Source organism: Podarcis pityusensis, assembly GCF_964106645.2.
Source record: "Podarcis pityusensis genome assembly, chromosome: Z".
Taxonomy (NCBI): domain Eukaryota; kingdom Metazoa; phylum Chordata; class Lepidosauria; order Squamata; family Lacertidae; genus Podarcis; species Podarcis pityusensis.
In genome coordinates, this window is record NC_138044.1 from 19,341,609 (window position 1) to 19,363,430 (window position 21,822).

The 21,822-nt window shown below is 48.0% G+C and overlaps 1 protein-coding gene across 1 annotated transcript; it reads right to left on the reverse strand.

Moving 5' to 3' along the window:
- Positions 1–212: 212 nt before the first annotated feature.
- Positions 213–18,778, reverse strand: NALF2 (NALCN channel auxiliary factor 2). The gene is made up of 3 exons (XM_080989878.1): positions 17,849–18,778; positions 7,131–7,302; positions 213–5,362 (listed from the first exon to the last, which is right to left on the reverse strand). The coding sequence occupies exons 1-3, from the start codon at positions 18,632–18,634 to the stop codon at positions 4,974–4,976; spliced, it is 1,347 nt and encodes a 448-aa protein (XP_080846004.1). The 5' UTR covers positions 18,635–18,778; the 3' UTR covers positions 213–4,973.
- Between the last annotated feature and the right edge of the window lie 3,044 nt (positions 18,779–21,822).

The window sequence follows — 21,822 nt, forward strand, 5'->3', positions numbered from 1 at the left end:
AGGTTACAGGAACCAGCCAGAGGGCCTTCTTGGTGGTGGCACCTTCCCTGTGGAACGCCCTCCCAACAGATGTCAAGGAGATAAAGAACTACACAACTTTTAGAAGAATCTGAAGGCAGCTTTGTCTAGGGAAGGTTTTAATGGTTGATATTTTACTATGTGGAAGTGGAAACTCAACTTGCAAAGCTGAAATAATGCACCAGGAGGGAAAGTTATCATCAATTATTAACATTTTATTTCTTTACTGGGTTAAACAAGGAGCAGAGAAAACCCCTGATCCAAAATACAATGGAACTGAAAGCGTTACAGGTACAGAGACTACTGAAAACACAGAGTAGGATAATAGTTTTAATACAACTGAATTATAGCATGGTTTTGTTGTTTGGGTTGGTTTTTCCCCCTTCCCCCCCTCCCTCAACTCCCAAACTGTTTTTGGAAAATAAATGTAATAGGAACTAGTGCAAAAAAGTTCTAAAGATGAAGCACAGTGTGTCAAGTGGCGTAAGAAAACCGTCCCACCCCCTTCCAAAGACACAGTCGCTTTATTATGACAGTTGGCTCGTCTGCACTTTCACTAGACCCTTATTTGGATTATATTGTGCCCCAATTAATTCCTCTGGGTCCGAGAGATTTTCTCATTCTTCCACGGTTGCTCCTTGCGAAAATCCAGTACCACTTACCAAATCACATTTTGCCAGCTATGCAGAAAGTCCAAAGAGAGATTTTGCTTAAGGGCTCCTCCACACTTCCACTCGACCCATATTTGGATTGTATTGTGTATCAATTAATTCCTAGTTTCTTGTTCTGTGGCCACACCTTGCATAAATCCAATCTTACCTCTGAATCAGATCTTTATCAGACATGTAGAAAATCCGGAGATTTTGCTTAACTGAGCAAATAACTTTGAGGGTAAGAGCTGTTTGACAGTGGAACAGACTCCCTCGGGAGGTGGTGGACTCTCCTTCATTGGAGGTTTTTAAGCAGAGGTTGAATGGCCATCTGTCAGGAATGCTTTAGTTGTGATTCCTGCATTGCAAGGGATAGGACTAGATGACCCCTGGAATCCCTTCCAACCATACAATTCTATAATTTTTTTCTATGATCTTTAATTCAGTGGGTAAGATCAGATTTTCACAAGGCACAGCGGTGGATCAACAACAAGAAGTCTCAGAATCATGGGAACGAATAGCAGCACGATATGACTGAAATATGGGGCAAGCAAAAGGGTAGACAAGCCCTCTGTTAAGCAACACTTCCGCACATCTGGTGAGATCCAATTCAGCAGTTAAGATCAGACTTTTTGCAAGGCACGGCAGTGGAAAAAATGAGAAAAGCTCTTGGACCTGGAGGAAATTAATTGGCACATGACACAATCAAAACGTGGGGTAAGCAAAAGTGTGGATGAGCCCAGAAAGGAGAAAGTAGGACAGAAACAAGGCAGGGAGAGAGTAGAAAGGAGGTTTTAAAATGTTGACTTCAGCAACATGACTTTAATCTTTTAAACCTCACCACTATGTACTGTAAAAAATGACTTGTTTTCCCCCATGGCAGGCCTGGCCTTGGTGCCTACAAGCACTTGAGAAGGGTTCAGCAGCAACCAGGCCCCGGGTCTCTGAATGACATTCCGCCAACCTCTCTTAGCTCACCAGATCTCACTCAGTGGAGTGACAAGAAGAGGCAGGCATTGTTTCAATGTGCTGGGGCTCTAGTCCACCACAAAGGCCCTTGAAGTATTTTCAAATGAGATCATTAAAATAAAAATATATAAAACAAGCATTGTAAAGCAACATTTAAAATGAACCCACACAACACATTTTGAATACTAGATCAGAGCACCCCCCCCACCCAATTGCCCTTGCCAGTTCCATTGGCTGCCTGGCCACCTCCCACCTCCAGCTTGTTTGGTTTAAGGACTAGAACTTTGAATCATAGAATTGTAGAGCTGGAAGGTGCCCCAAGGGTCATCCAGTCCAACCCACTGCAATGCTTCCTGGGGGATGCTTCTCCAGAAATGTCCTCTTGGACATGGAGGAAAAGTTAGAAGTGCCTTTTTAGGGTGACTAAAAATTGGGGATGGGTGGGTGGGTACTGCTGCATTCTTGGACTGGAGAGTATCACGGTAAAGCCATGTCCTTCTCAGAAGGTGACTGTGTTTGTATTGCCAACCATCAAATGAACAGACACAACTTGGGGCAGAAAATGATAGGGCTCTAAACACATTTTTGCACTGAAAAGGCAGGTTTTAAACAAAAATGCAAACACCATCAACCAGGAGGTGAGGTGGTGATAACAACAGAATCACAGACCTTGGAGTCAGGGCCCTGTGCATCCTGCCTTGTCTCATTCGGGCTGTAGTAAACAGTTCCAAAGAACTGGAAAATAGAGGCAGAAGCATTTTCTGTGCATCACAAATGATGGGAGAAAGTCGGATTTCATAGAATCATAGAGTTGGAAGGTATCCTCCAAGGGCCATCTCATCCAACCCCCTGCAATGCAGGAATCTTAGCTAAAGCCCTGACAGATGACCCATTGCCCCCCAACCTCTCACCTTGATGTGAAAGACAAAAAATACCCAAAATAACTTTAAAAGAAACACAGAACTGTGCATATACAGTGGTACCTCAGTTTATTAACTTAATCCGTTCTGGAAGTCCATTCTTAAACCAAAACCGTTCTTAAACTGAGGTGTGCTTTCCCTAATAAGGCCTCCCGCCGCCAGTGCCCTTCCACCGTTTGGATTCCGTTCTTAGACCGAGGTAAAGTTCGCAAACCGGGACACTACTTCCAGTTTTGCGGAGTTTGTAAACCAAATCGTTCTTAAACTGAAGTACCGCTGTACATGTAAAAAAATGGGGTCTTAACAGGCCACAAACTTAACATGAATCAACAGTGGGATGCAGCAGCAAAAACGGCTAATGGAATTCTAGGCTGCATCAACAGAAATCTATGGAGTCCAGAACAAGGGAAAGAATAGCACCATTCTATTCTGCCTTGATCAGACCCCACCTGGAATCCTGTGTCGGGTTCTGGGCACCCAGGTTTAAGGAATTTGGCAAGCTGGAAGGTTTGCAGAGGAGAGTGACCAAGATGATTAAGGGTCTTGAAACCAAACCTTGTGAGGAACAGCTGAGGGAGTTGGAGAAGGGGAGACTGAGAGGCCGCATAAGAGCCCTTCAAATATCTGAAGGGCTGTCACAGGGGAGATGGAGCCAGCTTGTTTTCTGCTGCTCCAGAGGTGAGGATCCAAAGCAAAGGATTTAAATTTCAAGAAAGAAGGTTCCAACTAAACATTAGGAAGAACTTTCAATGGGTAAGAACTGTTGGAAGGTGGTAGATGGACTCTCCTTTCTAAACATGAGATAGATGGCTATCTGTTGGGGATTCTTTATAATGATGATGATGATGATGATGATGATGATGATACTGTGATTACTGGATGAACTTTGGGGAAAATTCTCTTTAGCAGAGCAGGGACAGTTCAAATAATAAGGAGAAACTCCACGTTCAAAAGGGGAATCTGTCTCTTGACCGTTCTGGGCCAAACGAGACCTGACTTTAAAGACTTCATTTAAAAAATGGTTTCTTTAAAAAGCCTGACTAGCAGCAATGGAAAGGGTGTGGGTTTTTTTAAAAAATCAATGTCAGGATCACAGAAAGTGGGAAGGCAGGAGTGATTTACTGTATTGGATTCCTGCATTGCAGGGATTTTACTAGAAGACCCTTGGGACCCTTTCCAATTATACCGTTCTATAAATTTAACCCTTTCCCTTCCAAGCTGCAGTTCTGCCAATAAAACTCTTATTTCAAATACGAGGGAACTCCCAGTGATTGCCAAACCAATTCCAAAAATGGAAAAATTGGACTACACCAGCGGGGGTGGGAGGAGGAGCAGGAGTGGACCTGCTGTTGGTGGCATGTCCTAGGACATCTGCTGGAGGACAAGGGTGATGCAGGCATGCCCTCAATTTAAGCTCTTTAAGGAGCAAGAGAATCCCACTTGAAAAACCGTATCATAGTAGAGCTGGAAGGAACCCAAGCGCCATCTAGTCCAACCCATTGCAATGCTGAAGAGCCAACCCATCAAATAACATGGCTTGACCAAGAGCACTGAAAAGGTTGCTTGGGAATTATTAGTGACTGATGGAGGGTCCTACAGGTGGGGGCAGGGGGCAGCAGGGCAGTGCACCATCACAATTATAGTTTGGATTGGGCTTAGAGGATGATGGGGGAGGGGAAAAAAACAACAACGGATCTCTGCCAAGCCGTTTCTTTTGCCCCTAGGGCAAGTTACCCAGTATGGGGAAGAGATCACTGTGGCCCCATAAACGAGACATGTTATGTGTGGTGGCGGCCAGAGAAGTGGCCCTTGGTGGGCCGGGGGGGGGGGGGTTGCCTTTCCTAAGAAGGCAGTTCTTTCCAAGCCCCACTGTGGGCCTTTCCTCGGCCTCTGAGCCTCTATGAGGCTGAAGGCCGACAGCTTGAGGCCTGCTGCCGACAGAACCATTTTCCCCTGCAGAGACCCAGCCTGAGGTCTGCAGCCGATCAAACCCTTTTCTCCAGAGGCCGTGCCTGAGGCCTCCTGCTGACATAACTCTATTCTCCAGAGGCCCAGCCTAAGGCCTGCTGCTCACTGAGCCATTTCCCCCCCCAGAGACCTAGCCTAAGGCCTGCTGCTCACTGAGCCATTTCCCCCCAGAGGCACAGTCTGAAGCCTGCTGTGGAACAATCGCTTGTTCCCACAGCCCCCCAAACGCTTCAGAGACTCACCCACTGCAGGGCGGGCCCTGCGACAACCTGCTCTGGGGGGTGGGAGGGGCTCTGCGTTGGGGTGGCTTTGTCTGTGTCACCCCCAGTCCTGTGCCGCCGCCCCCGCCACTGTAGGGAGAGCTTCATTGTGCCCACCCAAACCCCTTCTTTCCTCCAGGTGAGAAAAGAGCTGGAGGTTTCCTTTTTCCCTGCCTTGCAGAGGAGGTTCACTCGTCCCTTGCGAGGGTCTCATCCATGGTGGGGTAGGCCCCCAAGCTCAGTCCCCCGCTGCTGTGCACGCTTGAGAAGGACACCATGGTGTGGAGGAGCATCAGGACCAGGACGCAGAACCGGATCTTGCTGTTGCTGAGGCGGGACCCTGCAGACACTGGCAGCAGGGACGGGTGGTGGTGGTGGTACTGGGTGTGGTGATAGTAGAGGTTGTAGTGCTGCTGCTGCCGTTGCTGGTGGTTATGGGGGGTGTTGTGGTGTTGGTCGTGGAATGGCTCTGATTTGGCAGATGCATTGCGATAGCCTTCCAGGTGCCGGTCGCAGGAGTCCCACCGCACATCACAGCACTTGGCTTCCTGGTCAGGCAGCTCCCTCTCCAGCAACCCTGGCAGAATGAGAACAGAAACAAAGGAGGAGAAGGTTTAAAGAAGGACAGAACTTTCTTTATGTATGCTACAACAGCAGCAAGAATACTTATTGCAAAGTATTGGAAGACACAAGATCTACCCACACTGGAGGAATGGCAGATGAAAATGATGGACTATATGGAATTGGCGGAAATGACTGGCAGAATCCGAGACCAGGGAGAAGAGTCGGTGGAAGAAGATTGGAAGAAATTTAAAGACTACTTACAGAAATATTGTAAAATTAATGAATGTTAGAATGATGACGGATTGAAGTTAAGCGGTTTCTAGCAGTAATGGTTAAAAGAACTGGAAAAATTGGTTTTTAATAGGTAAAAATTTAATGTTATAATATATTAAGATTAAAGATCAGGACTAAAAAGGAGGGAAAGGAATTGCTGGACTAACAAACTGAATTGGAATACAAAAGAGGGAGGTATGAGGAGGTCCGGGAAACAAGTAAACGTAATAGAAATGATGAAAAGATGGAATTGTTTTTAACTGTTTTTTCTTTTTCCTTTTTGTATTTTGTATTGTGTATTTTTCTTTCTATAGTTAATTTTTTTATTAATGTGATCCTTTTCTTGTGAAATTTTAATAAATATCATTTAAAAAAAAAACAAAGGAGGAGAAGGAAGAGGTGGCATCAGAAATGGCACAGGTCTGCTAAACACTACCTTCAGGAGAGCTCACTGGTGTACAGGAAACCAGGGTTGCACTATAGGAACCCTCAAATAGGCGGTAGCAAGAAGCAAGCATTTGGAGGGAATGGCTTGTGGCTTCCTTTGTCTCTGTACTAATGCACAAGGCATGGGAAATCAACAGGGTGAATTTGAGCCCTTAATCATAGAACTGAAGAGTTGGAAGGGACCCCAATGGTCATCTGCTGCAACCCCCTGTAGTGCTAGGGTTTCAATGGGCCAGCAGTGGAAAAGCTTGAAAAATATGCATTTGGCTGGGTGGTATAAGAACTTAAGGACTTTGGCTTTTGTGGAAAAAATGACACATAAGCTATGTGTTTCCAGGCTGGGGGATCCAGGAGGCTTCTATGCCACCTGGTGGGACTTTCATTTCCAGTGCTTTGGACACAGATGCTCAACATTTACCATTCATGCCAACTTGGGAAGTAGGAATGTATCAATTTTTATCGGTGTGTCTCTCCATTTCTTTCTCTTTTCATTTATTGTTTGCTTGCTTGCTTTGGATATGATGCAATACCCTGCTACTTCACTTTTGGGTTGGTAATTGTGTTGATATCTTTATTTTTTTTAAAGAAACACTAGGCAGGCTTTGGACAAGTCCAAGGCTAACTCCCTGTGGATAGTATCTTGGACAAGCAGAATATATTTTGTCCAAATATACAAATCCAACGATCCCAATGATCAGGGAATACAAGCTGTTTGACAGTAGGACAGACTCCCTCAGAAGGTGGTGTGCTGTCCTTCATTGGAAGTTCTTAAGCAGAAGTTGGATGGTGTCTGCCAAGGATTGTCCAGCTGCAACTCCTGCATTACAAGGGGTTGGAATAGATGACTCTTGGGTTCCAACTCTACAATTCTATGATTCTATGACTAATGAAGGTGGTGGGCTCTCCATCAGTAGAGGTTCATAAGCAGAGGTTGGATGGTTGTCTGTCAGGGATTTCTGAGCTGAAATTCCTGCATTGAAGGAGGTTAGACTAGATGACACCTGGGGGCACCTCCTCACTCTACAGTTCTCTGATTCTATAACATAGATTCTAAGCCTCACCTGTGCAGATGAAGCCAGGCAACCCTCCATAGATCAGCTCGTCATTGTCGGGCAAGACGAAGGGACATCTTGTTTGCACCTCCAGGCAGTATTGCTTGCATGGGATCCGGTGTTGGCACTGCAGTTGGGTCACATTGAAGTACTCAGAGCACAGCCATGCCTTGTAGACAGCCTGCAGGAAGGGAGGAAGGAGAAGGGGGCATTAGAAAAATGGGACCCACAAGACTGACACAGGTGTGGACACAACAGGGAGCAGCCTTGCATGCTCTGAAGGTAGGAATAAAGAGAAACACTGTACAGAAAGAATGTAAACCCAGCACCCCTGCAATTGGATTTGGAATAAACGTAAGAGGAGCTCTGCTGCATGAGGCCAATGGCCCAGCCGGTCTAGCATCTTGTTCTCACAGTGTTCAAATGCCCCTAACCATTGAGGAATAAAGGAATGCCTCTGGACCTGGACTTTTGAACATTCTCAGTCAGGCAGACAAACAGAACAGGTGCTGCAGATCACTGCAGCAGCTCCCTCACCATTCATGTCTCTTGGTCCCACGGACCCTGTGAGACAGCATTCCAGGCATCCCCCTCAAATTCTTCTGCTAAATGCTCTGTTTACAAGTTATGGTCATGAGAGCTTCACCTGCTGGACTTCTTCCTGTAATATTTCAGTCTTCGCTGATTGTGGGGGTCCAGGGTCTAGCAGGTGATGCTGCTGCCTCTTGCTCCTACATTTGAACACTAGGCTGAGCAGTTGAAACCTAACCGGAACGCACTCATTTTTGCCACCAGTTCAAAGCATAAGCACAGAGGTTAGGAATAAGAAATAAAGCTCCACGGTATCTCCTCTTAGTAGTTAGTCGATGTGCACAGGTCCTACAGAGGGTAAATAAAATCTATCTTTTAAACTTTCCTCTGCATGACACAGTTCAAGTTGGCACCAGAGCAGCTCCTTTCTCTCTCAAAATATTGCCCCTGGCTTTACAAATAATGATGCTCTGCTACAGTTATTTGCTTCCAAATGCTACCCTCCCCACTGCCGGCAGCCTCTTTCTCTCCCCTCCTTCTCCTTTGTCTAGCTTCGTCTACACTCCTTTCTGCACCATCATCCTGCTTCGTTTCATGTTTGATTTCATTATCTGTCAAAATGGGTGTGGGTGTGTGATAACTCCATTCAGGAGAGAATGGATAACTAAAATCTGGGATGTAGTTATGCATGGTTAAGCTTCCATATATTGTGAGAACCAGAGTTGGTGGACAGCAAGATAACGTCTTCATCAAGAAATGGAGTCATGTTATAACGGAGTAGCACAGTAATACAGCACAGCTGTGATTCCTGCGTTGCAAGGGAAATTCCTGCGTTGCAAGTTTAGACTAGATGACCCTCACTGTCCTTTTCCAGTTCTATGATCTAAGAACACCAACTCTCCTTGGAGAAATCTCCTCACTGGAGATTTCTAACTAGGGGCTGGATGGCCATCTGTCAGGGATTCCTTAGTTGCAATTTGGGCACTGAAGGGGGTTGGACTAGATGGCCCTCAGGGTCTCCTTCCAACCAGGCAATTCTATGATTCACATTATGTAAACCAGTGAATAAATGCACTAAAGAATAATGCTGACACCACCATCAATAAAGGGCTTCATTTAGCAACGACACCATCAATAAGGAGTGTCAGGCTCCAAATGTTTGTGGTGGTGGTGGGGATATCCTTCTTGCTTCTTTTTCGGTGACGCTAGAGAAGGGGAAGTTTTGAGAGGGGCTGTTTCCTCCCTTCCCATCCTTTGCTTGTGGCTACCACTCGCTTGCTCACTCCCCCAAACTTGGTTGCGCTGCCCTGACATGCCCACCCCCACATGCATCCTGCACATTTCTCTGGGAAGCAGATGTGGTTGCCATGGCAGCCATGAGCTGAGTGTTGCGGCTGGACCAGGATTTCCCAGCAGGAGAAGGAAACCGGCAGCTTTCGAAGGGAAATGACGGACAATCCTGCTTCCTATGCAATTCATAGAATTGTAGAGCTGGAAGGGACCCCCAGAAGGGTAATCAGGACCAACCCCTTGAAATGCAGGAATCATCACTAAAGAATCCCTGACAGGTGACCATCCAAACTCTGCTTGAGAACAGTCAATGTAGAGTTGTAAGGAAGGTGCCCCAATAGTCATCCAGTCCAACCCCCCGTAATGCAGGAATCACAACTAAAGCATCCCTGAAAGATGCTATAAAACTCATGGAAATGTGAGCTGTGGACATGCCCCACCCACAGGTTGTGCTGCCTAATAGAGTGAACTCTTCTCTAGCCTGCTTTAAAGGGCTACCGTGTGTGCCGAGCTTGAACAGATGCTCAAACATCTCATTAGCAGTGCTCATTTCCCTGCATTCATGATTTATGAGACAGACCCAATCCAGATGCTCTGACCGCAATAAAATCGCAATTCCCAATAACTGCTGTCTTTAAAGGATAATTTTCTTTTTCTTTTTTTGCGGGTGGTGGTGGGGGTTGCTTTGCTTCTCAGAATTATATTGTTGTTTTTATTGTTCCATTTTAATCCATGTATATTTTATAGTTGCGTTTCTATACTCAGGAGTATTTGAAGAGCAAGCATCAAATAAACTGAAATGCTGCAATGCAAATATGTGCGGAAGAAATGAAGGAGGCGGCTCTGCTTTTCAAGGGAGGAGCAGGCAGCCAGAGCAGCACTGAGGAATCATAAGAGGATTTCCCTAATCCTCTTTTAAAACCATCCTGTAGGAGGGAGTTCCACAGCTTAACTCTGTGCTGCATGAAGGACTTCCTTCTCTCTGAATCATATCCTTGCAAAGGATCAGACAATGGGAGTAGAGAGAGATATGTGGTCCCCACCCATTTTTAACACACAAGAAAGCTGTGATTCCTGCACTGCAGGGCTAGATGACTGTTGGGGTCCCTTCCAACTTTATAAGGCAAACCTCTGCCTCTGGGAAATGGATGAAGCTGTGGGGGAATGGTAAGTGCTGCTGTCCTGACACCACAACATGGATACTTGGGATGAACTGCTTCAGGAAGAAGACATTCCCCCAAAAGTAAGTTAGTGCCCCCTCCCTGGCATCAGTGAGGTGTAGTGGTTAGAGCGTTCGACTAAGGACCAGGGAGAGACTGGGGTTCAAATTTTCTTCCAGCCGTAAAGCCCAGTGGGAGTGACCTTGGGAGCCAGCCACTGCCTTTTGGCATGACCTACCTAACAGGGTGAGGGACGCGGGTGGCGCTGTGGGTTAAACCACAGAGCCTAGGACTTGCCGATCAGAAGGTTGGCGGTTCAAATCCCAGCAACGGGGTGAGCTCCCGTTGCTCGGTCCCTGCTCCTGCCAACCTAGCAGTTGGAAAGCACGTCAAAGTGCAAGTAGATAAATAGGAACCGCTCCGGTGGAAAGGTAAATGGCGTTTCTATGTGCTGCTCTGGTTCGCCAGAAGCGGCTTAGTCATGCTGGCCACATGACCCGGAAGCTGTATGCCGGCTCCCTCGGCCAATAAAGAGAGATGAGCGCCGCAACCCCAGAGTCGGTCACGACTGGACCTAATGGTCAGGGATACCTTTACCTTTACCTTACCTAACAGGGTTGTTGCGGGGATTAAATGAGGCCTAGGACCTGGAGACCAGGGTTCAAATTCCCACTTGACCATGAAGTTTGCTGGGTGTGACCTTAGGGGCCTGTCGCCGCCTTCTCTCAGCCTAACTCACCTCACTCACCTCACAGTGGTGTTGTTAACCTTGTTCTGGTGATCTTGGCTGATGACACCCAACTCTATCTGTTGATGGATGGCCATCCTGACTCGGCCCCAGACACACTGATCAGATGTTTGGAAGCTGTGGCTGGATGGTTACGTGGGAGCCGGTTGAAGCTAAATCCTTCGAAGACAGAAGTCCTGTGGCTGGGACGGGACGATATGGGATTGGGGGGGCAACTCTCATCTCTTGTGGGGGTGCAATTAGTGCCAGCACCGTCCGTTAAGAGTTTGGGTGTAATCTTCGACACCTCCCTTTCCATGGAGGCGCAGATTGCAGCTACAACAAAGGCGGCATTTTTCCATCTCCGCCAAGCTAAGCAGTTGGCTCCTTACCTCTCTCGCCCTGACCTAGCCACCGTGATCCACGCGACGGTCACCTCCAGACTGGATTATTGTAACTCGCTCTACGTGGGGCTGCCCTTGAGACTGACCCAGAAACTCCAGCGGGTGCAGAATGCTGCAGCGAGACTCCTTACGGGGTCTTCACTGCGAGATCACATTCACCCGGTGCTATACCAGCTGCACTGGCTCCCGGTGAAGTACAGGATTAGGTTTAAGGTGCTGGTTTTAACCTTTAAAGGCCTATACGGCCTAGGACCCTCGTACCTACGGGACCGCCTCTCCTGGTATGCCCCACAGAGAAACTTAAGGTCTTCAAATAAAAACATCTTGAAGATCCCAGGCCACAGAGAAGTTAGGCTGGCCTCAACTAGAGCCAGGGCTTTTTCGGCCGTGGCTCCGATCTGGTGGAACACTCTGTCACAAGAGACCAGGGCCCTGCGGGACTTGACATCTTTCCGCGGGGCCTGCAAGACAGAGCTGTTCCACCAGGCCTTTGGCCAGGGCACAGCCTGACTCCCTCCCTCGGCAATCTTCGCGGAGCTCTGGCCCAATGGTTGCCAGTGGCTTGAATTAATTAATTTTATAATGAATGATTTTAGAGTGTTGTTTGTGCTGTACTTTTGTACTGTTTTATTGTTGTTAGCCGCCCTGAGCCTGGCTTCGGCTGGGGAGGGCGGGATATAAATAAAATTTTTTATTATTATTATTATTATTATTATCATCATCATCATCATCATCATCATTATTATTAAGGATTAAATGAGGAGGGGGAGGACAGTTAAAGCACCACCTCCAGCTCTTTGAAGGAAAGCTGGGGTGTAAATGCAGTGAGTAAATAAGCTAAACCATGGTAAGATGTAATCTGCACTTCTGGAGGCTGGAAGCCAAGGAGAGTGGTGGGACTCCTGTCCCTTCAAAAGGAAAATGAGGCTAGGGTTGCCACTCATAAGAATATAAGAAGAGCCAATGCCCCATCTAGTCCAACATCCTGCTTACACAGGAGCCAACCAGATGGGAAACCCACAAGTAGGATCCCAGCACAAGAGCAATTCTTTCCACTTGTGGTTCCCAGCAGCTGGTATTCGGAAGCATTGCTGCCTCCAGCTGTGGAAGAAGAGCAGAGCCCTTGTGGCTAGTAACCACTGAGAGCCCTCTCCACTATGGTGGGCATCAATGCCTTCCGTGGGAATTTCTTTCATCTTTCGCAAATCTTCCCACATTGGGTGCTGACGGGTTCTAATGACGAGCGAGAGAGGAGAGCTTTTTTGATCCACTTTCTCCATGCCATGCATCATTTTATAAATTTCTATCATGTCATATCGTCCTCACCTTTTCTCCAAATTGTCCCAAATTGCTGCAACCTTTTCTCCTTGGGGAGCCGCTCCAATTGCCTTGACTGCTTTGCTTGCCCTTTTCTGAACCTATCCCAACTCCACAATATCCTTCCTGAGGTGAGGCGGCCAGAACTCTACACAAATGCACTGTAGATTTGCATAATGGGGCATTATGGTACCTGCAGTTTTCAATTTTCAGTTCCTTTCCTTATGACCCTTAGCATTGAGCTTGCCTTTTCACAGCCACCAAATACTAGGCCACTTCATTTGGATGAAGAATTTGCAAGAACTCGCCCCACAAAGATATTTCAGATACCACCACAAAAATGGACTACCTAGTCCTTGGTACTTCAAAGGTACTTCAAAGGTTTTGGCCTAAAAAGCCTTAGGATCCCAATACATCCCAATTGGAACCACCCCAGACCCTACGACCATCATTTGAAGCTCTTTTCTGTGCTCCCCTTCCAAGGGAGATCTGCAGGTTGGCCATGTGTGAACAGGGCCTTTTCAGTAGTGGCTCCCACCTTGTGGAATGCTCTCCCCAATGAGAGCTCTCCTGGCACCATCATTACATAACTTTAAGTGCTAGGCAAAAACATTTCTTTTCTGCCAGGCCTTTTTGGCTTTTAATTAATAATAGAATTGTAGGGTCTGAAGCGTTCCAGGGCTCATCTAATCCAACCCTTGCAATGCAGGAATCTCAGCTAAAACACCCCTAACAAGTGGCCATCCAACCTCTGTTTGGAAACCTGCAACCGAGCCACCTTAGTTAACATCAATGATAATTCTATGATACTACCGTATTTTTCGTTCTATAAGACACACCAGACCATAAGACGCACCTAGTTTTTGGAGGAGGAAAACAAGAAAAAAAAGTATTCTGAATCTCAGAAGCCAGAACAACAAGAGGGATCGCTGTGCAGCGAAAGCAGTGATCCCTCTTGCTGTTCTGGCTTCTGGGATAGCTGCGCAGCCTGCATTTGCTCCATAAGACACACACACATCCCCCCTTACTTTTTAGGAGGGAAAAAGTGAGTCTTATAGAGCAAAAAATACGGTATATCTTTAACTCCCAGGCAAAAATAAATAAAATCCTCTTTTGCCAGGTCTTTGGCTTTTAACTATGACCTTTTTTTGCACACATGATAAGTTTTAATCTAGTTTGTGTGTATGTGTGTGTATGTGTATATATATATATATATATATATATATACACACACACACACATATATATATACACACACATACATACATACAGTGAGGTGGGGGGGAGTATTTGATCCCCTGCTAAATTTGCCCATTTGCCCTCTGAGGAAGAAATGACCAGTCCATAATTTTAATGGTAGGTTTTTTTGTAGCTGTGAGACACAGAATAACAACAGGAAAACCCCCAGAAACCCAGAAGACAAAAGTCAAGATTGATGTGCATTATAATGAGTGAAATAAGTATTTGATCCCCTATCAACCAGCCAGATGTCAGGCTACCTGGTATCTTCACTGTATGTAATGTGCTGAGATTAGAAGTGCCTGCTGCAGAGGTCTTACCTATAATCCCAGCTCGTTACAGTACAGTGGTACCTCTGGTTACGTACTTAATTTGTTCCGGAGGTTCGTTCTTAACCGGAAACTGTTCTTAACCTGAAGCACCACTTTAGCTAATGGGGCCTCCTGCTGCTGCCGCGCCGCTGCCACGCGATTTCTGTTCTCATCCTGAAGCAAGGTTCTTAACCCGAGGTACTATTTCTGGGTTAGCGGAGTCTGTAACCTGAAGGGTATGTAACTTGAAGCGTATGTAACCCAAGGTACCACTGTACCTTTACAAAAGACACCTGTCGACAGAAGCAATCAATCCAGCAGATTCCAAAGTAGCCACCATGACCAAGACCAAGGAGCTGCCCAAGGATGTAAGGGACAAGATTGTAGATCTGCACAGGGCTGGACTGGGCTACAAGACTATTGCCAAGTAGCCTGGTGAGAAGATGACAACAGTTGGTGCAATAATTTGCAAATGGAAAAACACAAAATAACTGTCAACTTCCCTCGGTCTGGGGCTCCATGCAAGATCTCATCTTGTGGTGTTGCAATGATCATGAGAACAGTGATGAAGCAGCCCAGAACTACACGGGGAAAACTTGTCAATGATCTCAGGGCAGCTGGGACCATAGTCACCATGAAAACAGTTGGTAACACACTACGCCGTGAAGGACTGAGATCTTGCAGAGCCCGCAAGGTCCCCTTGCTCAAGACAACACATGTACAGGCCTGTCTGCAGTTTGTCAATGCACATCTGAATGACCCAGAGAAGAACTGGGTGAAAGTGTTGTGGTCAGATGAGACCAAAATTGAGCTCTTTGGCATCAATGCAACTCGCTGTGTTTGGAGGAGAAGGAATGCTGCCTACCACCCAAAGAACACCATCCCCACCATCAAACATGGAGGGGGACATTATGCTTTGGGGGTGTTTTTCTGCTAAGGGGACAGGACACCTTCACTGCATCGAAGGTACGATGGATGGAACCATGTATTGCCAAATCTTGGGTGAGCACCTCCTTCCCTCAGCCAGGGCATTGAAAATGGGTCGAGGATGGGTATTCCAGCATGACAATGACCCAAAACACACGGCCAAGACAACAAAGGAGTGGCTCAAGAAGAAGCACATTAAGGTCCTGGAGTGGCCTAGCCAGTTTCCAGACCTTAATCCCATCAAAAATCTGTGGAGGCAGCTGAAGGTTCGAGTAGCTACACATCAGCCTCAAAATCTTACTGACTTGGAGAGGATCTGCAAAGAGGAGTGGGACAAAATACCTCCTGAGATGTGTGCAAACCTGGTGGCCACCTACAAGAAACGTCTGACCTCTGTAATTGCCAACAAGGGTTTTGCCACCAAGTACTAAGTCATCTTTTGCAAAGGGATCAAATACTTATTTCACTCATTATAATGCACATCAGTCTCTGACTTTTGTCTTCTGGGTTTCTGGGGGTTTTCCTGTTGTTATTTCTGTCTCTCACAGCTCCATTAAACATACCATTAAAATTATGGACTGGTTATTTCTTCGTCAGAGGGCAAATGGGCAAATTTAGCAGGGGATCAAATACTTTCCCCCCTCACTGTATATGATTGCTTTTATTTGCAGTACAGTGGTACCTTGGGTTAAGTACTTAATTCATTCTGGAGGTCTGTTCTTAACCTGAAACTGTTCTTAACCTGAAGCACCACTTTAGCTAATGGGGCCTCCTGTTGCTGCCACGCCTCCAGAACACGATTTCTGTTCTCATCCTGAAGCAAAGTTCTTAACCCGAGGTAATATTTCTGGGTTAGTGGAGTCTGTAACCTGCAGCGTATGTAACCTGAAGCGTATGTAACCCGAGGTACCACTGTATATATCAGCAATAAGCCGAGATTCATACACAACTGATTTTTTTTAATAAAAAAAATGCTTTCATGTATTTATGTTTGTTCACTCCTTTAAAATGTTATATGTCACTTTGAGACTAGTATATTTAATTAATAATGATAGCATTAATAACACTGCCACAGGGCAGAGCTGTTCACTTGCTGCTGGACTGCAACTCCCATCCTCCTCCCTGACCTCTAGACATGCTGACAACTGGGGCTGATGGGAGTTGGAGTCCAGCAGCATCTTGCGAGAGGGGCACATATGCCTGTGGGAAACCAGCATGCGGAACATGAGCACAAGAGCATAAGAAAAGCCTGCTAGGTCAGGCCAAAGGCCCGACCTAGCCCGACTCTAGTCCAGAATTCTCATAGTGACCAACTGGATACTCCAAAGGGAGATCTGCAAGGAGGACCTAAGCACAAGAGCAACTCTCCCCTCCGGTGGCTTCCAGCAACTGGTACTCAGAAGCATTGATGCCTCAGATACGAGAGGCAGAGCACAGCCCTTCTGGCCAGCAGCCATCAATAGCTTTCTCCTCTTTAAAAATTTGTTCAGTCCTCTTTTACAGCACTCACCACTGCCTCCTGCCTGAGTCCCATAATGTAACTGGGTGCTATGGAAGACACATGAACTTCGGAGAGTTGGTTTCCAGCAACTGGTATTCAGAAGCATTCCTGTCTCTCACTGTGGAGGCTAGCAGCCACTGATGGCAAACCTCCCCCAATTCACTGACCCTCTGTTTTCCCTGCTTTATAACACCACATTTTCCTGCTGTGCTTTTACTACAATTCCATGATTCTGCACCTAGATCCGAGCCATGCTACCTCCCCCACAACCTGGACTCATCCCTCAAGCAGGGATACAGGACCAGCAGTCCCTCCTTTTCTTCCCACACAGGGGCCCCACATGGTACTTCAAATGAGTAAGGTAGGCAGGTGTGGGCAAGCAAATGGGGTTATATTAGTCACCCTTGAGCTCAAAACAGGGTCTGCTAGCCATCCCTGAAGCAAAACAAGTAACTTACTCCCAGAGAGCCAGTGTGGTATAATGGTTAGAAGATTGGACTATGGACCTGTGAGAGCTCAGGGTTCAAACCCCCTCTCAGACTCCAGGAAACTCACAGGGGGTGGGGAACACAGTATCTGCCTGTCAGCCTAACCTACCTCTCAGAGTTGTTGTGGGGATCAATGAGGATGAGGACCTGAGGGACCAGGGTTCAAATCGCTGCTCAATCCTATAGCTCACTGGGTGCAACCTTGGGGTCCAGACACTGTCTTCTCTGAAGCTAACCTACCTTGCAGGGTTGTTGTAGGGATTACATGAGGAGGGGCTGGCCCCTAAAGTGGAAATAAGTGCAATGAATAAATGTAATGAAATAAGAGAAAGCCCAGATTCCTTCCATGGGAGTGGAAGGAGCCTGGAAGGCAGTCTCAGCTCCTGGGGTGACCCCCCCATTCTACAAATTCTCACAACTGAGAGCAAGTGTGTATAATAATACCATAATAATAATTTATTATTTATACCCTGTCCATCTGGCTGGGTTTCCCCAGCCACTCTGGGCGGCTTCAAACAAAATATTAAAATACAATAGTCTGTTAAACATTAAAAGCTTCCGCTCGGGGGATGCATAATGGTGTAGAGGTTAAAGGGCTGAATTATGAGCTGGGTGATACCAGGGTTCAAATCCCCACGTGGCCATGAATCTCATTGGGTGTGACCTTGGGAGCCAGTCTTTGCCTCTCAGCCTACCTTGCAGGGTTCTTGTGAGGATAAAACAGGGAGAAATATGGTATGTCCGCCACATTGAGCTCCTTAGAGAAAACAGGGCAGTCTATAAATGTAATTAACAACAACAACAGAAGCAACAATGACGACGACAACCCTACCTTGCAGTCTCTCAGGCAGGAGCGCACGGAATAGTCCTCGGCCTGCAGGTACTTCTCCAGCAGCTCCTCGAACTCCTCGTACTTTTCCTGAGCGTGTTGGTCCAGCCTCTGGTAGGCCTCGAGACAGCTGCTGCAGGCCTCCCCGCGCTGCGCCCCGCCTGCCGCCGCTGCCACGTCGGCCAACAGGCTCCGGAGGCTGCAGTCCAGGCTCTCCGCGGCGGCCATGCCCAGCAGCAGGTCCCAGACGGTGTAGGCTTGGCAGAAAGGGAGCCGCAAGCCGCGGAAGTGCCGCTCCAGGAAGGCTAGCTGCGGCGGGGACGCCTCAGCAGGCGCGGCGGCCGGGAAGGCGGACCCGGGCGGCCCTTGCAAGAGGCGGCGGTGGCTGCAGGCAGAGCTTAAGTCCAGGCAGGGCTGCGCCGTCGGGGCCGCGCCGTCGGGGCTGCTCGCCGCCGCGGCTTCTGGTCTGGGAGGCGCGGCCGGTTGGCCACAAGCTGAGCTCAAGTCCTGGTTGGGGCAGAGCCGCGCCTCCGCTGTCGGGGCTGCGCCTCCACCGCTCCTTACCGCGGCCTCCGGTTGGGCGACGCTCCTATCCTGGGCTCTGAGCTGGGCCCCGGCGGCGGCGCAAAGCCAGAGGCGGTCGGAGAGAAGGACGGTGAAGAAGAGGAGAGAGGCCAGCGACAGGCGCCATTTCTGGGCCCGCTCCGAGTCGGCGCACGGTTTCTCGGGGGGGTTCGGCGGGGTTCGGATGCAACGGCGGCGGTTCTGGGAGGCGGCGCCGCCGGTCATATTTTTGGAGGGGGCGGCGGCGGCGGGGCTCCGGCTTCTCTTCCTTCTCGGGGCTCCTCTCCGCACCCCCTCCCCGGTAATGTCACCGGCCTCCTCCTCCTCCTCCTCCGCGGCATGGTGGCTCGGCGACGACGGGCGGCGGCGGCAGAAGCATCCCCGGCCACGAGGCGACGCGCGGCAGCGGCGCCCCCCGTCCGCCGCCGCGCCCTCCGCCGCCGATCCCCGCCCCGAGGGCGCCCCCAGCCTCTTCCTGCCGCTGCCGCCGCGGGGCTGCTGCTGCTGCTAAGGGCTCCCGCCGGGCAGGGCATGGTGCTGCGTCGTCGCCAACGGGAGGCCCCTCACCATGGCCGGCCCCGGCGCGTCGGCATCCCCCGGCTCCGGCTCCGTCCGTCCGTCACCGCTCGGCCCTCCTCCTTCTCCCCCTCCCCCCCATCCCCGCTCAGCTCCGACGGGGCCTGGCCGGCCGGCTCGCTCCCGATCGCTCGCCGCGCGCCCGCTCCGCCTTCGCCCGCTTCTCCTCCGGACAGCCGCGTCGCGGAGCAGGAGCCTGGCGCCGGGGGGAACTCCGCCTGCCCATCGCTCGCCTTCAAGCCGTCGTCATCTTCCGTGAACACCTTGAGGAATGGGGTGGGGAGTGGGCTGCTGCTGCTGCTGCGCGAGGGCGCGTGCGCGCTGCTTGCTACCGGCCCCAACACCCCTCGAGCCGGCGGCGCGCTTCCTCCTTCCCTTGGCCGGACAGCTAGTGGGGCAGCGGGCAGAGACTCCTTCTGGGGTCCCCCTCCAATCTGGCTCCCCTCAAGAAACCCCCCTCCGTTACCCCTTCCAGGCACCCTCTCCGGGCAACTTTTTCCCCGGGAGGGACGGAGAAAGGACCTCGGGCTTCCGTCGACGGTTCCCGAGCATCTCCATTGTCGCGACAGCCTCTCTCCGCTGGCGCTGTGGTTCTGAAAGGACAGCTCCGGCCAGCCTTCGGCCAAGAAGCACGCGCCGCCGCCGCCGCCGCCGCCGCCGCTACATCGCCTGGACGCCCACTCTCTCGACTGTGGAAGGGACTCCCTGCGAAGGTGGCGAGTTCTCCTTTGTTGGAGGTTTTAAAGCAGAGTTTGGACGGTTACCCGTCAGGGATCCTTTAACTGTGATTCCTGCATTGCATGGGGTTGGACGAGATGAACCTTGGGGTGCCTTCCAACTCTAGTATTGTATGAAGCACCTCCACACCCCTCAAAGGCATCCTCCTTACAAAGGAGGGTGCTTCCAGTTCGTCTGTCTCCCAGAACCTGTAGAGGCCCATTTCCCCTGCCAGCTGGTTAGGGGGGGGGGATCATGACAATTGTGGGTCCCCCTCTGTTTGGTCTCTATCACATCCTGTGCCTCCCCCATCTGAGAGTCTGAAGCAGCTGAGACAGTCACTCCTGCTTGTTTGAACTTTGCACTCTGATGGGGGATAACGATAGTTATTATTTTTCATTTATGACAGTAGAACAAGGCCTTTTCAGTAGTGGCTCCCCACCTGTGGAAGGTTCTTCCCTGGGAGGCTCGCCTGGCACCATCTCTAAGTGCCAAGCAAAACAAAAACTGTTCCTTTTTCTCCATGCCATTGATTCTTAGCTTTCTGTGGCCTTTTGCTCATGGGTGGGATGTTTTAATGCAGTTTTTTTTTTTTTAAAAAGAAAGATTTTTAAAAGTTTTCATTTTTTATTTTTAATGTAGATTTTAATCAATGCACATGCTCCTTTTGTAACAATTATTTAATAATAATAATTTGTATTATAATTAATAGTAAAGAGAATTTAAATGTAATAATAATGACATACCCCACATTCCCCCCCCCCCCAAGGATCTCAAGCTGGAATAATGGTTCTTTCCCTCTTTTAAACCTCACATCAATCATGTAAGGTAGGACAGGCTAAGATGCAGTGGCTGGCTGTGCCCATGTTCCCAGAATGTTGAATGTATGAAACACATTTTATTATCCTGTAGTCTGTATAACCATGTTAGGCAGCTTCTAATCAAACCAATATTAACAGAACAACCTGGATTTGCTGACTCCTTTTATGTTAAAGTTCTCTTTGAAGATAAGACTGATTCTATTACACTGGCTGCAGCACAATTTCTCTCAGAGGCAGGAAGAATCAGAAATCAGTATCTATGGGCTAAAGCTCCTCTGTTGGCTAGCAAAGCCACTCTTACGCCTTAATAACTGTTGATATATGCCGTTTGTTTTACTGTGCATTTTGGGTCTATGGACTACAATAAAGCTGTGTGTGTGGAAACCAAGCCAGATGAGGAACGGTTAAGGGAGTTGGGGATGTTTAATCCGGAGAAGATTCAATGATTCTATAACCCTGTGAGGTGGGTCAGAGTGAGTGACTGGCCCAAGGTCACACCAAGTGACCTTCATGGCTGAGTGCAGATTCAAATCCTGGGCTCTCTCAGGTTTTAGCTAACCACTCTAACCACTATGTCACCACTGGCTTTTTGGTTTGTCTAGACTTCTCCTTCTCCTTCTCCTTCTCCTTCTCCTTCTCCTTCTCCTTCTCCTCCTTCTCCTTGTCCACTTTCCCCCCAGACTGGGACTCAAGGCTGCTTATGATTAAAACAGTGTGGTTGAAATACAGATAGTAATAACAGCACTATTCAAAACCTCTTTTCCTTAAAAAAACCTCCCCAATAATGATCAGTTCCCCCAAAGCTTTGGCATTTTTCATACCAATACTTTCTTTTTCTTTTTTTAAATGATATTTATTGAAAAAAATTTTTTTTTAAATTACACACAAAAAAAGACAAGACAGAAAAAGAAAAAGAAAAAAGAAAACCATCATTCTCAAGTTCTCCACTTTCAATACCTTCTTTCTTTGACCTCCTCCTCCTCCCTTTTCTTGTATCCTGATTAATAATAATCGCAGCAAATCCTTTCCATATTTCATAGTATTCTGTCATTACATTACCTTAATCTATTTTCATCTTATCTTATAGAAAACCTTAAAGTTTAAAACTTAAATCTTATTTTTACCAACTTCTCCTAGCCATAACATTCTTACCAAATTCTTTAAACATTTTTACAAGAGCCAAGTAATTTCATTTCAACATTTTTCTAGCATTCATCAATTTTATAGAACAATCCTAATGATAAAAAAAAAAAGAAATAAACAATCCAATCTTCATCCAGCGTCCCTTCCTCCTGGTCC